We start from the raw sequence: 14279 nt of genomic DNA, 5'->3' as shown, positions 1-14279 counted from the left end.
ACGTGTGAAATGGCCGGGACATACAGCATAATGAGTTTTGAAGATGTAGACGCTATGGGGCGGCCATAGCTGAGTGGTTAGTTAGCCCGCCTAGGGAACCAGAGCTGGCCCTGGTTGCCCCAGGTTCGATTCTAGGCTATCCCAGCATATGTGCCGATGATATGAAATTTGTCCCTGAGCAAGACTCTTAACCCCAATTGCTCACAGGTTTTCATTGGAAACAAGACCGCAAGGACTTTCATGAACGACCTGTTAAAAGGAATTATCCTTTAGACTGTAGACGACCTCACGTTTCCTCTCGGACGGATTAAGGTGTAGCGCACAACTCACACCCACGTGGGTGTGAAGGAAGAAGATCTCTGTGTGTGTAGAAAGAGAGAGACTGGTGAGTTTGAACTGTTTGACATAGAAAGGATTTTAAACGTTTACAGTTATCCTTGATAAGGTTTAAGTTGCATGTCAGTTGCCATTAGGACTCTCGTAGATGTATTTGATCGATTTTCGATCTACGAGAGTCTTGGCTTTCACCCCCCCATTTTCCACTGGAATGTCAGCTCCAAAGCCCGTATTTCTCCACCAAACATGTACAAATGTAAAATATAAGGTGCTTACCCGCTTGCCCTAGCCATGGTTCACATGGTATGACAGTCATGTATCAGGGCTACCGCTTGCCCCAAACGTTAACTAGGTGTCCGGCGTGTTTGTGCAATGTATAAATCCGTATTCTTCAATAAAGAAGTGTTTTAATCCCGTCTGTGGCCGATTCTGTCGGAAGTTCCCAATGGGCAATAGTCACGGGGCGCATCCGGTGAAAGCCGGAATTACACCTCAATGTAAACAGGAAGTAAGCTGGGGGGGGGAATGGTGTTCGGCCACAGACGGGATGAAAACACACTTCTTTATTGAAAAATATGGACTATTATATTGCAAAAATACTCCAGAGACCGAGTTAACATTTGGGGCACGCGAGTAAGAACCTTATATTTTGCATTTGTACATGTTTGGAGAAATACGGGCTTTGGAGGTGACAATCCAGTGGAAACTGGGGAGGTGAAAGCTAAGACTCGTAGATATGAAAATGTCAAAATCGATCAAATACATTACAAGAGTCTGCAAACACTCAAGTCTGGTAATCAAAATTTACTTGAGTAAAAGCACAAACGTTTTGGCATCAAAATATACTTAAAGTACCAAAAGTAAAAGTAGTCATTATGCAGAATGTGTCACAAGTTCTCATGTCTAAAATGTATTAAAAACCTTTTGAAAATAGCAGATCTACAAGCTCACAACGCCTCACCATCGTGGTTGTGAGCTTGTAGATATGCTATTTCCCAAGTTAAAATAGGGCTGAAGTGGTAGTAATTAACTAGTAACTAAAGTCGTCAAATAATTGCAGTGGAGAAAAGTACAATATTTGCCTCTGAGATGTAGCCGAGTAGAAGTATAAAGTATTGACATGTGGAAATACTCCAGTAAAGTAAAAGTACCTCAAAATTGTACTTGAGTAAATGTACTTATAGTTACTTTACACCATTGCATATACATGTATCAGAGGCAGGGCTAGTTTAAGTACCAAAAGTAAAAGTACCTAAATGTTTGAAAATAGCAGATCTACAAGCTCACAACACGTCGCGATTAGTGGAGTAAAAGTACAATATTTGCCTCTGAGATGTAGTGGAGTAGAAGTAAAAGTATAGACAATTGGAAATACTCCAGTAAAGTAAAAAATCACACCCTGTGTGAAGTGGGCGGTGTCTTCCTAGCTAACCACAATACTGAATGGAGTCAACCAATGATATATGATATATGCTTTGATCTTAAAGAGCCACTTCTAGGAAGACTTTCTATTTTCTTCTCAATATCGGTTTCCCTTTTCTCATTTCAGCCATAGTGATCTTTGACTTCTACTTTACTGTTCTCACGAAATGGACAGTATCTAAGTAATATACTAGTGCTACATCACAGTGGTTTTAGATTAGTTTCGTCATATGTATCACTAGCCAATCACAGCATGTGTCTTGCTAGCTAATCACAATACTGAATGGAGTCGATCAATCATGTACAAAAGATAAATACATTTATTGAAACACTCTTTATGATGGACAAAACCATAACTTAAAAAAAACAAATTTATGTTTTTTTTAAAGTTATGGTTCCTTATATAGGGCTATGCACATGTGTCATGTGACACTGGCCAATCACAGTCCTGAATAGATTGTGATTGGCCAATCACAGCGCAGGATAATTGTACAAATTTCCAAACCTCACTTTCAGGGGTGGTTTCACTGCCCAAGATATTTGTAAATTTTTCCAAATCTCACTTATAGGGGCGGTTTCACCGCCCAAAAATACCTCAAAATTATACTTAAGTACAGTAGTTGAGTAAATGTACTTAGTTACTTTACACCACTGCAGCTCACCACCACTATTCTCTAAATCTTTCCCAGATTAAAAATGTCACAGGAAGGGAAAGCTGCCGCCAAGCGTCCTGGCGAGGAGGAGGAGGATGAGGATGCAGGTGCTGAAGCTAAACAGAGAAGAGGTTCTCCTCTGTGCTTTGACACGCCTCGCAGCCTGTTCCAAAGCCTCATCGCTCCCATGCAGCTGGACCAGTTCTTCCAGGAACACTGGGAGAAGAAGCCCCTCCATCTGCACAGGTCCGATCCCTCTACAGCCTCGTACTACCAGTCTCTGTTCCAGCTGTCTGACCTGAAGGGCCTGTGTTCTGAGGTAGGGTCTGCCAACCTATCCGTTATTGTTTTTATCATTTCTTTTTTGATTAATCGAATAATTTGTTTTATTTTATATATATCAACACATCAACGTGGAAAATGTTGAATACATTATAAATGGATTAGTCAGGTTAACCACTTTATTCCTATTTAATACTTTAGTGTTGTACAAAAATAGCAAAATAAATAGCAGATCTACATCAGCTTTTGCTATAATAAAAAAAAGCTAAATGTACCGCCCCCCCCCCCCCCCCAAAAGAAGAAGAAAAAAACAATTGATTATTATTAAAGTCGATTATCAATTATGTTTTATTAATCGATTAAAGTGTTGTTTTACCCATATTCTCAGGGCTTGGAGTACGCCAGGGACCTGAACGTGTGTCGCTGTGTTCAGGGCAAGAAGAAGACTCTGAACAAGGAGGGCAGAGTCAGATACAATGTTCTCAACAAGGATTTTGTTCAGAAGAAAGCCACCGTCCAGTTCCACCAGCCACAAAGATTCAAGGTGATAACCAGTGTTGCCATATTTAGCGAAAGAAACAAGCAACCAGTTGAAAACAAGCCCAAAAGAAGCAACTAGTAGGCCATTGGCTATTTACATCGCATCATCATACTGCAAGCTCACCGCGATGCATTGTGAGCTTATAGTTTTGCTATTTTTTGTGTTTTGACAAAAATGTACAAAATGTGGAATGTGGATGTCACATTAATGTGGGGGTCCTTGACATGAACATTTAGGAAGCAAGCCTAAGTAAGCAACTACACTGAAAAAAGCCGCAAACAACCTGCAACTACCAATATTTACAAGCAACTTTACAGACAAAGCTAGCCCATTTCGGAACCCTGTGTACCTTTTTTGTATTTGGGAAGGCGGTATCCAGGGTCCCTCCCTTCGGTGCTCCATGCCCCGCCTCCCCCGTCTTGTGATTGGCTAGATGTACTTTTCAAGCCAATCACAAGACAGGGGAGGCGGGACATGGTGTGCGAGTGATAGCAAAACTTTTAAAATATGGTAACGCCGACTAGCGCCGATCAACGCACGTTTACGTTATATGTGTTCGAGACCAGACAGTGGTACAGTACCATTCATATTTCTTAAATGTTTTATAAGCGAATCGACACGGACAAATTATTTCTTTTTGAATAATCGACTCAATTAATCAGTCTGAATAACCACTTAAGCCGTATTTTGTATGTTGTACAACAGTGTCATGTAAAAAATAGCGAAAATAGCCGATCTACAAGCTTGCGTTTGGGTACCTCCAGCGTTACTCTCACCTTTGAGATTCACATCCATGTGCTTATATTTCATGGGATTTCTCATTACTCCAGTCAAATTCTCATATGCAGTTCCATTTGGACACAATCTACAACATTTCCATCTTCTTTCAAATCAAAGTACTGTCAAACATTGCTCTTTTTTCCAGAGGGCCAGGTTGCTGCTGACCAGTGCTGCGCAAATCAGAGTGACAGGTCCACAAGTCATACTTGTTAATACTTAACTGTACACATGTTTGTAGTTGCGACTGTCTGGAAATCGATGCGGGAACGCATCTCTGTCATTTTAGATGTCTTTGGGCTATTCAAAAATAGCAGATCTACAAGCTCATAGCGCGGCACCGAGTGCCGCGCTATGAGCTTGTAGATCTGCTATTTTTTTTTAATCGTGAAAATGTGTGCAAATCTTTGAATATATATTTTTTCAAGCGAACATTTCTTACTCAAATCTTTGCTTCTGGGGGTCCCTGGAACTGAATATTTTGAGATGTGGGTCCACGGTCAAATGCATATCATTTTGGGTGGTCTGTGAGTGTGACATGAAAGAGTTTGAGAACCACTGATATTGTAGCAACATACGTTTTTCTTTTCTTTTTTTTAACTGTTAGGCTTTAGAAGACATTTGTAGAATCCCCAGAAGCAAAGATTGAGTCATCAAATTATTTGCTTAGGAATGCGACAAAAACTAAAAATAACCATTAATTCAAGTGTCCATGGGGTGAGTCATTTTGGGGGTGAACTATCCCTTTAACAGGATTGTCTCCATGTCTTTCTCAGGATGACTTGTGGAGGATTCAGGAGAAGTTGGAGTGTTTCTTTGGCTCTCTGGTCGGATCCAACGTTTACATCACACCCCAGGAATCCCAGGGACTGCCCTCCCACTATGATGACGTAGAGGTACAATATTGTTATATATGTTATATTGTAATAAATGATGCTTGTAGATCTGCTATTTTTGAAAAATTGGAAATCGCTGATCTATAGAATCAAATGAGGCCATGTCATGGTGTCTCTAAAGTGATGTGTTGTCTTTGTTTTTTAGGTGTTCATTCTGCAGCTGGAGGGTCAGAAACACTGGCGTCTGTATCCTCCTACGGTTCCCCTGGCCAGGGAATACAGCCTGGAGCCTGAGGAGCGCATCGGCAGCCCCTCCCACGACATCATACTCAAAGTAAGATGTATCTATTTACTTATGTATTTATTTACCAGGGACAGTGCACATTAATCAACATGTCAGTTTTCACGTCCACATAATTGAGCCAGAGTTAGCCAGAAGCTAATGTTCATCTGTAGTCCCTGAGCAGGCTGTTAAAAAGTGGTGATATAACTATCCATACAAAAACAGACATATCAACACAGTATAAGACAAATAGATATAGTACAGGGGACAGATCAATTACAGTAAAGTATGATAAATGACACCAGTGACGAATGGAGCGGATAATTACCCATGATTACACATTCGGTTTGCTTTTAGCCATCTCTTAAGGTTGAATTTGAAGGTCAAATAGTTGGCCTCTCTTACTTCGGTAGGGAGACTATTCCAGTGATGGGAGGCTCTAACAGAGAAGACTGTTTCACCAAACACACTCCGTCTGAATGGTACATTCCCCTCTGGTAGTTGCCCTCGTTGCTCTGTCACCACTTTCCCTTTGCGAAGCCGTATGTTACAGTATGTGTGAGAAGATCGTAGCATGCATGAAGCGTTTAGCTGCGTCTATTGTTAGATAGTATACCACCAACCCATAGAGTTAAAAATAATAGAGAGGGCACCGGATATCGCCTCCCATCTGGGGGCTTGCACCAACCTCACACAAATATGGGAATTTAGCAGTTAGTGAGTTCTCTCTCCTGATTGGATGAAATAGATTCAAACTGAGACAACTGTACTTTTGTTTGCATGGATGGATGGATGGATGGATGGAGAGATGGATAGATAGATATCTTTATTATCCTGCAGGGGAAATTCAAGAAATGTAGCTGTTTGCTAATAATGCGATTACTAAGTAGAAGCATAACTCGAATGAATATTGTAATGCATGTCATGTGTACGTTTATGTTATGTTCATGTTAACAGGCAGGTGACCAGTTTTATTTATGTTTATGTTATGTTTATGGCAACAGGCAGGTGACCAGCTGTATTTATGTTTATCTTATGTTTATGTTAACAGGCTGGTGACCTGCTGTATTTTCCCAGAGGAACCATTCATCAGGCAGACACACCGGTGGGAGTGGAGCATTCCACCCACCTCACCCTCAGCACCTACCAGAACATGTACGTTAACTATTCCTTTTACCACATAAATTCATACACATAATGTTCCTATCCCTGGCTCTCTAATATATTATACTTTGCCATGCGTAGTGGTGGCTGATCTACAAGCTTACGCATTACAATATGCAATATATAAAAATATTGCAATATCCAAGTAAAGTTTAAGCATTAGTTTAGAGATGAGTTTAGAAACTCAAGTCACTTCTTGACTTGCCTACGTAATTGAAATACAAGTCAAATAGAACACTGGCCAGACTGAGTAGGGAAGTGAGAAAAAGACGAACGTAGCGAATCAGTCTGTATTCCAGGCTACAGCAGACCCCCATCTGAAACGATATAGTGCCGGGACCCCCATACAAGATTTGGGTTGTTAAAATGTTAAAATATTTAAAGATTTTCAATAAAATAAAAATAATAAAATAGCAGAGGTCATGCTCACAACGCGTCACACTGCGGCATGTTGTGTGCCGATGCATACAGGGTTAAAGTGATTAAACTGCCTCAATGACTGTTCAAACTAGCTTGTTAAGACCAGACCGGTAATACCCAAATTCACCACTTGGCGTCGCACTTGACTCAGTCAAGAGTATAATACCCATTAAAGTGCAGGAGCAACAGTAAGGACAACAGTGGCAGTCTCATGTTTCTTTAACTTAACTTTTATTCCTGTAAACTTTAGCATCAAAATAATAAATGCAGTAAGATTTTCTTGCAATAAGGATGTTTGGCTCAAAGCAGTTTTAGTTTTAGTTAGTCTCTGCCATCTTTATGATTGTCTCTGATCCAACATCTCTCTCTCTCTCTCTCTCTCTCTCGCTCTGTCTCTCTGTCTCTCTCTCAGGTGTTGGGGAGATCTACTGTTGGATGTGTTTCCCACCCTGATGTTTGACATGATGAAAAGGGAGGTCAGCATGCGACAGGGCATGCCCCCAAGACACTTACTGGTGAGGAACTGAGGCCCTGCCTAACACTGGTTGCCCAAGGACAACGAGGGGTACTTGGGTTGGTCACCAGATAATTCGACCCAGGACAATTCGCCCAGCCGCGAATTTGAGTCAGCTCGACCCGACCTGACCGGGTCGAATTGTCCTGGGTCGCTGAGGGAGATGTATATTTAAGTAGTATCTCTGTGTAACCCCTAGAGGGTAGTAGAGTACAAGGTGACGGTGGTGAGGTCCTGGCCAGCTTTGGGAATGCACTGCGCTTGTATACCCGGAAGTAGAGACGCACTGTGATTGGCCAGTACTCACTTTGAGTGGCAGTTGGGGAAAACGCAGTCAGTGGGGCAAACGCAGTCCCCACCAAAAATATTTACTATTCTGTCCCTATCGGTACATAACTCGGACGGCGCTGATTCGACTAGCAGACCATCGGCTGGTCGTTGCGGGCACTCGTGCCTGGAGGCGCTCGGGCGCAACTCCTCAGCCTCAAGGTCTGCTGAGTCGGCACGCCTCCGTCATGGTCCAAAACTAAACTTTATCGGCGAAAAAAGAAGTCCGCGGATGACTGAAAAAGTGTTACCCCAAGCTGGAGTCGAACTCAGACTACCAGTGGTAGTGGGTTGGGAGTCTAATGATTAGCGAGGTGCGCCACTGAGGCCGGTGCCGAGATGGGGTATTTTGGTTGTATTAGAATGTGACGTCCTGACTCTTCTATTGTAGAAAAAAGAAGTCCCCGCCCGCGCCCCCGCCCAAAAGGGGGAGCCGGATTGTCCGGTCCAACGGGTCGAATTGTCCTGGGTCGAATTATCTGGTGACCCTTGGGTTGTGGGGGGTCCCAGAAAAAAAACGTTAATATAGCATCACAATCATTTTAACCACTTTATCCACATTTGTTACTGTGGCTATTCAAAAGATCTACAATATTCTACACCTACTATTTTTGAAAAGTCTTGAAAATGTTTTTGGAAGAATTAAGAAATGTTTTTAACCCTCTGTCATCTCACATTTTAATGGGTCCTGGGGTCATGGGTGGGGATGGCCGACTTGGGAGGACTTTTAACTCAAATCTTCCCTTCTGGTTGTCCCTGGTGCAGTTTTTTTTCCTTTCTTTTCTTTTTCTTTGACCGGCCAGTTCCGCCTGCAGGTACTTAAAAAACGCCTGCTCCCGTACGATTTGGGGGAGTCTCAAAAACATAAATGCCATCTAGATAATTTGTTTGTGTGTGTGTGTGTGCGTGTGTGCGTGCGCGTGCAGAGCAGGGGTGACAGTGGTGACACTCGCAGGTCCCTGTCCTCCTTCCTCAGATGTGCAGCAGAGGAGCTGGATGCAGGACAACAGGAGCTGAGGTCCAACGACATGAAGAGAGACTTTGTCACCAACAGACTGCCTCCATACAATGACACCGACATCACCCCATGTACGTATGACATGTGACCTCATCACTCCATGTACATATGACACCATATCACACCTGCACAACAAAGCAATATTTGTTATTAAACAAAAATGTGAACTTCCTGTTGATTTTACTATTTGAAGATCCGAATCAGTGTTGATTTTGTCGACTGAAACTATGACTACCCTTTTTCACTGACAAAAACTACGTAAAAACAAAATAAAAACTAAGTTATGATAACTGAAACTAAGACCAAATATAATTTAATAATAATTTTGTCAACAAATAAAAACTAGTCTAAAATGTTGTTGTGAGGGACGAGTGGAGAAGAGATCCACTAGAACTAAAAGACAAGTAATTTTATGTTTGGTTGCGCTCGGGTGTTGCGCTCTGATAATAGCAGATCTACAAGCTCACAACGTGTCGCGCTGCGACGCGTTGTGAGCCTGTAGATCTGCTATTAGCATGCAACCAAGTGTAAAATCAGCCATTACGACGCCATCAAGGTACCGTCAAAATACATTTTAGTCGACTAAATAAACTGTAGATTTAATCGACTATAATCTTATGATATTTAGTCAACTAAAACTTGACTAACAGTAAAACATTTCAGATGACTAAAATATGACTAAAATTAAATGGAATTTGATTCAAAAGACTATGACTAAAACTGAATCAAAATGTGTTGTCAAAATCAACACTGATCCGAATCCGCGGATCCAGGCCGGGTTTTCTTCCTAATAGAAATAGCAAAATCAACAGGAAGTTGACATTTTTATAAAAGAAAAAACAACAACACCGGGTTAGGTGATGTTCTATATTGTAAGGTTGTAAGGTTTTAAACAAAAAAAATACCATGAAAATATTTCTACATTTTTATTTGATAATAATAATAATGTCATTTTATCAATACAATCTTAGTGTTTTGCCACTTAAGATATCCTTATGACCCACCAGAACCGCTGCTTTACACCTCATCCTTTCATTTGTGTGTGTGCGTGCGTGTTTGTGTGTAGCTGGGAAGATTCCTGCACTGGAGGACAGTGTGCGCTTGAGGTTCAAAGATCACATGGTTATATCAGTAGAACCCAGCCAAGACAGAACAGTGAGTACAAATGATAACATTCATACACATTAACCACTTACACCCCACACGAGTCCCTTAGGGCCTCTGTTTTCTCTCTACATTAAATATCTTAAATAGTTTTTCTATACATGTCTTTCTCTGAAAATAGCCGATCTACAAGCTCACCACACGTCACATTTAGACGTGTGGTTTTTTTTTTTCTGCAAAGGTTTTCCCCAGAATACGGTTGCTGGGTGGTTAATGTTATCACCGTGAATGTGGTAAATACACAAAATTGTTCTTTGATAACGTGTTAGTGTGTGTTACTATACTTGTATAGGTAAGTATAGTACGGTAGTTTTTTTTTTTGAGAAACAGATATTCTGAGGAACCATTTTCCTGGCCCTCACAAGAGAAATGGTTGTTTTATGATTAAAACCAATTTTTAGAGATACATTTACAATTAGAAACAGATTCAGGTTTGGTTTGGGGTTGCACATTTAAAAGTGTGGTTTAGGGATTATATTATAGATATGCCTGATTTATACTTAATTGCACGCTTGTGTCTTGCACCGGAAAATAGCCGATCTACAAGCTCACAGACATGTTGTGAGCTTTTAGATCGGCAAAATGCCACTCCTACAATTGCCATCCTAAAATGTTGATGTCCTCACAACTATAGTAAAAGTGTGTGTGTGTGTGTGTGTGTGTGTGTGTGTGTGTGTGTGTGTGTGTGTGTGTGTGTGTGTGTGTGTGTGTGTGTGTGTGTGTGTGTGTGTGTGTGTGTGTGTGTGTGTGTGTGTGTGTGTGTAGGACGAGGCCACAGTGCTGGTGGTGTACGTATTGCATTCATTGAGGAACCTCAGGGAGTGTCACATGATGGGTGACGGCGTGCAGGATGACACAGTGTCTCAGGTATCTATAGTACATGCTTGTAGATCGGCTATTTTCATAATTGCTTTGGTAATTATGTGACAATTTGGCCAATGTTTGATCATTGTTTTTGTCTAGTTTGTTGATTACTTTTGATGCAGTAATGGTCTTATTTATATTTTCATTTTAGAGGTATTAGAACGGTCTTAAAACGCCTTAAATCGTCACTTTAGAAATGTGCAGATACCCTGTATAGTGTATAAACACTTATACTGTATGTTGGTTTGTTTACTGTTGAGTGAGAGCACATTAAGCTAATCATCTGGGGACCCCCCTGGTGGTCCCGGTGTCATTTTGGCGTGAGTGTCGGGAGCAGACACTCTCAAATAAAAAAAGTTTTTAGAGAAATTGTCAAAGAAGCACATTTGTGTTGCAATCTTTATATCTTTATTGTGGAAAAATATACCATTGCAATATTATATCCCAAATAACTTTAGTTTAATTGAAAAGGTTACACAGTACAACTTTAAACCACAGAACCTTTACTGTGTTCTTCCGCAGGGCCTGCGCTTCCCTCTGTCACACCTACAGGCCATCAGACAGCTCCACGAGGCAGATGAGCGCCTCCCTGTGGCCGCGCTGGAACTGCAGTCTGCCCAGGATAAACTCAACCTGGTGCTGTCCCTCTGGACAGAGTGTCTGCTGGAGGTCTGCTAGTAACGCTGCTTCTGACCACCAGGGGAGTTGATTAAACACTGAAGATTTTACAGTGTAGATTGGGTTCTCAGAGATGGCAAATAGGCTCTATGCACAGGAGCCATACTGGAAAGAAATTGGGGCGCTTCCTTACTTCCTTCATAGGTGTTACCAATGATTCTAACGAAGGCTCTGTTCCATCTAGTGGAAGCACAGTGGTTCTCAAACGTTTTATTTTATTTTAAGGACCCCATAATAACTCTGAGGCCCTGTTTAGACGACAACCGTCGAGAAAACGGCAAAATAAAATATCAGATGTGCTTTCCGTTTAGACGGCAACAGCGTTTTCAGGGGTTGAAACCGTATCGAAGTGAAACCACCTTCCAGAGTGAAAATCTTTCAAAACGCTCCTCCTCGCGTCTCTGTGTAAACATGGCAATGCGGGAATCCGCAGAACGTGATGTCATGGTTTACGTCGGCTCTGGTGCAGAACTGTGTTGCCAGGTTTTGAGAGAGAAACAAGCAACCAGGTATATGAAAACAAGCCCAAAAGAACAACCAAGTACATTGGCTATTTGAAAATAGCCGATCTACAAGCTCAAGGAACCATGAGGGTCCCTGGACCCCACTTTGAGACCCACTGGTGTAGCAGAGTGTTTCCAGTGAGCCAACATGCACAATATCAGCACCCTGACTCTGTTCGATCAGAATGGAACAGAGTCTTCATTAGTACCATCGGAAGTAAGGAAGAGGTCGTAAAGCCTGATTTATACTTAGCTGTGTGCCGGTATTTTCGGAGCGAGACACCTGCACACAACCAAGCATGAAATAACTTGTCCTGGTGTTACAGTATGTCCCCTTTTAGCCCTCAAAATGAAATTAGACCGTTTAGGGAGAATTATTTTGCTCATATGTGAATGAGAAATTAACTGAGTCCCTTTTCTGTTGTCCCACTTCTTGATCCACTTAACCCATTCAAACCAGGAACGCATCTAGTGTGTAACCACTTTAACCATTATGTTATACTTTGCCTATTGTAAAATATACAAATTATAAAAAGATATATAAAAAAAACATTTTTTAACTCAAACTTTGCTTCTGGGGGGTCCCTGGAACAACATATTTTGAGATGGGGGTCCGCGGCCAAATACATATAAATTTGGGGGTCCTTGACATGAAAAAGTTTGAAAACCACTTACTGATTATAGCTAAATCAAAAAAACTTTAGGATTTAGAAGAGATTTGTAGAATCCCCCAGAAGCAAAGATTTGAGTTAAAAATGTATATTCAAAGATTTGCACCCAAAAAAATCATGATTTTTCAAAATGAAAAGCAGATCTACAAGCTCATAGTGCGGCACTCGGTGCCACGCTTTGAGCTTGTATATCTGCTATTTTTTTAGTAGCCCAAATAAATCTAAAAATTACACTGATGCGTTCCCGGTCTTAATGGATTAAAGAGGACTCTGTTCGGTTCGTTTTAAACAACATTAGGCCCTACTGTATCTCTTCTCCACTAGTCCCTCCTTAACATTTTAGTCTTTGTTTTTATTTGTTGACAAAATTGCTGTGTTAAGTGCTCAGGTGGGTGGGCTGCCAACACTTTCAATATAAGTGAACCCTGATCCAGAAAAGGTTGAGAAGCGTGTATGTTGTCACGTCAAACCACACTGTCACATCTTCATAACATGTCACAATGGTCATCCTGTAAGTAAACATGTCACAATGTCACAATGGTCATCCTGTAAGTAAACATGTCACAATGTCACAATGGTCATCCTGTAAGTAAACCTACTGTCACAATAAAGGAACTACAGCAGTACATGAATGATGTGTTCCTGTGTGAGCACTGAGATATCTGAGGCTGTATGCTTTGCAGTAGTGTAAAGTAACTAAGTACATTTACTCAAGTACTGTACTTAAGTACAATCTTAAGGTATTTTTTTTACTTTACTGGAGTATTTCCAATTTTCAGTACTTTTACTTCTACTCCACTTTTAATTCCAGACTTTTACTTGTAACAGAGAATTTCTACATTTCAGTGTAAACATTTTTACTTTTTCCACCACTGCTGCTTTGTCCATAAGTGTCTACATATACTGTGTGTCCATGGACTGGCTTCTCCAGTGTGTGATTTTATCCACCGGAAGAGAGACACTGGACATGCCAGTTGGCCAGACACCAGAAGGGACTGTGAGGACCATCGTAGGCAGACGGACCACTTTTGGACAGATTGTCCTCAGGCTCTCCCATCAAGGCGAGCCTACAATGGAATAGCCTCCCAGTAACTAAGGGAAAGCCCCACCTTGTGTACTTTTAAAACACAACTAAACTAACCCTCAAATGACCATTGATACATTTTACATTTTAGATACCGGTATGTCAAAATAGGTTTAGATTTTCTATTGGCTAGGTATTAGACTTACAGTAGGTTTTGTTAGGTTAGGTTAGTTAGACTAAAATTATGTGTGGTATTTTTTTTTAGGGTTAGGGTTATTAAAAAAAAAATCTGGCATATTTACATAAAATATTGTGTATTGATTGAAATGATCATTAATGTGCACTGCTCCGGAAATAAAGTAAAACAAGTAAGTAAAAGTAGAAAGATGGGCTCACACCTTCAGCATGTTGAGCTAATTAAGGTCTAATATCATTTTATTATCATTAGAAAACTGTTCCAGTAACAAGAAGAATGGCATTTTAACATAAGGAATCTCTAATACAGTTATAGGCATGTATAGGCAGAGACAAATATAATATGGCAGGGGTCTTCAATGGGTGTTTTTTTCAGGCCAAGGGCCCCTTAGCTAAGAGAGCGATGAAGCTGGGACCCCCCACTACAAACTGTTTTCATAAATGTCATAGACTTGTTTATCAGCACTATCATCAGTGTTGTGTAAAGTAATGTTTTTTGTTTGTTTACACATATTTTCTCTATTAATATGTTGGATTGTCAATGTGTGTTTTCAGATATTTAACCACTTAAACCCTCAATACTTGGTAAACTTCACCTTTGGCGGAT

General features: G+C 40.9%; 1 protein-coding gene across 1 annotated transcript; it reads left to right on the top strand.

Moving 5' to 3' along the window:
- Window positions 1-318: 318 nt before the first annotated feature.
- Window positions 319-13079, top strand: riox2 (ribosomal oxygenase 2). Its single transcript, XM_080433994.1, has 11 exons — window positions 319-385; window positions 2448-2730; window positions 3082-3237; window positions 4788-4907; window positions 5053-5181; window positions 6182-6285; window positions 7127-7229; window positions 8482-8644; window positions 9640-9728; window positions 10503-10604; window positions 11124-13079. The coding sequence occupies exons 2-11, from the start codon at window positions 2455-2457 to the stop codon at window positions 11277-11279; spliced, it is 1398 nt and encodes a 465-aa protein (XP_080290120.1). The 5' UTR covers window positions 319-385; window positions 2448-2454; the 3' UTR covers window positions 11280-13079.
- Window positions 13080-14279: the final 1200 nt, after the last annotated feature.

The sequence above is a fragment of the Gymnoscopelus braueri genome (genome assembly GCF_963280865.1).
Source record: "Gymnoscopelus braueri genome assembly, chromosome: 7".
In the NCBI taxonomy this organism is placed as follows: domain Eukaryota; kingdom Metazoa; phylum Chordata; class Actinopteri; order Myctophiformes; family Myctophidae; genus Gymnoscopelus; species Gymnoscopelus braueri.
Note: the sequence above shows the minus strand (reverse complement) of the source record. Positions and strands in the feature narration are given on the sequence as shown.

Coding starts and splice junctions, on each gene's coding strand:
- riox2 (XM_080433994.1), top strand. CDS start 2,455: ATGTCACAGGAAGGGAAAGCTGCCGCCAAGCGTCCTGGCGAGGAGGAG. Junction 3,238..4,787: donor ACCAGCCACAAAGATTCAAG/GTGATAACCAGT, acceptor TGTCTTTCTCAG/GATGACTTGTGGAGGATTCA. Junction 5,182..6,181: donor CCCACGACATCATACTCAAA/GTAAGATGTATC, acceptor TTATGTTAACAG/GCTGGTGACCTGCTGTATTT.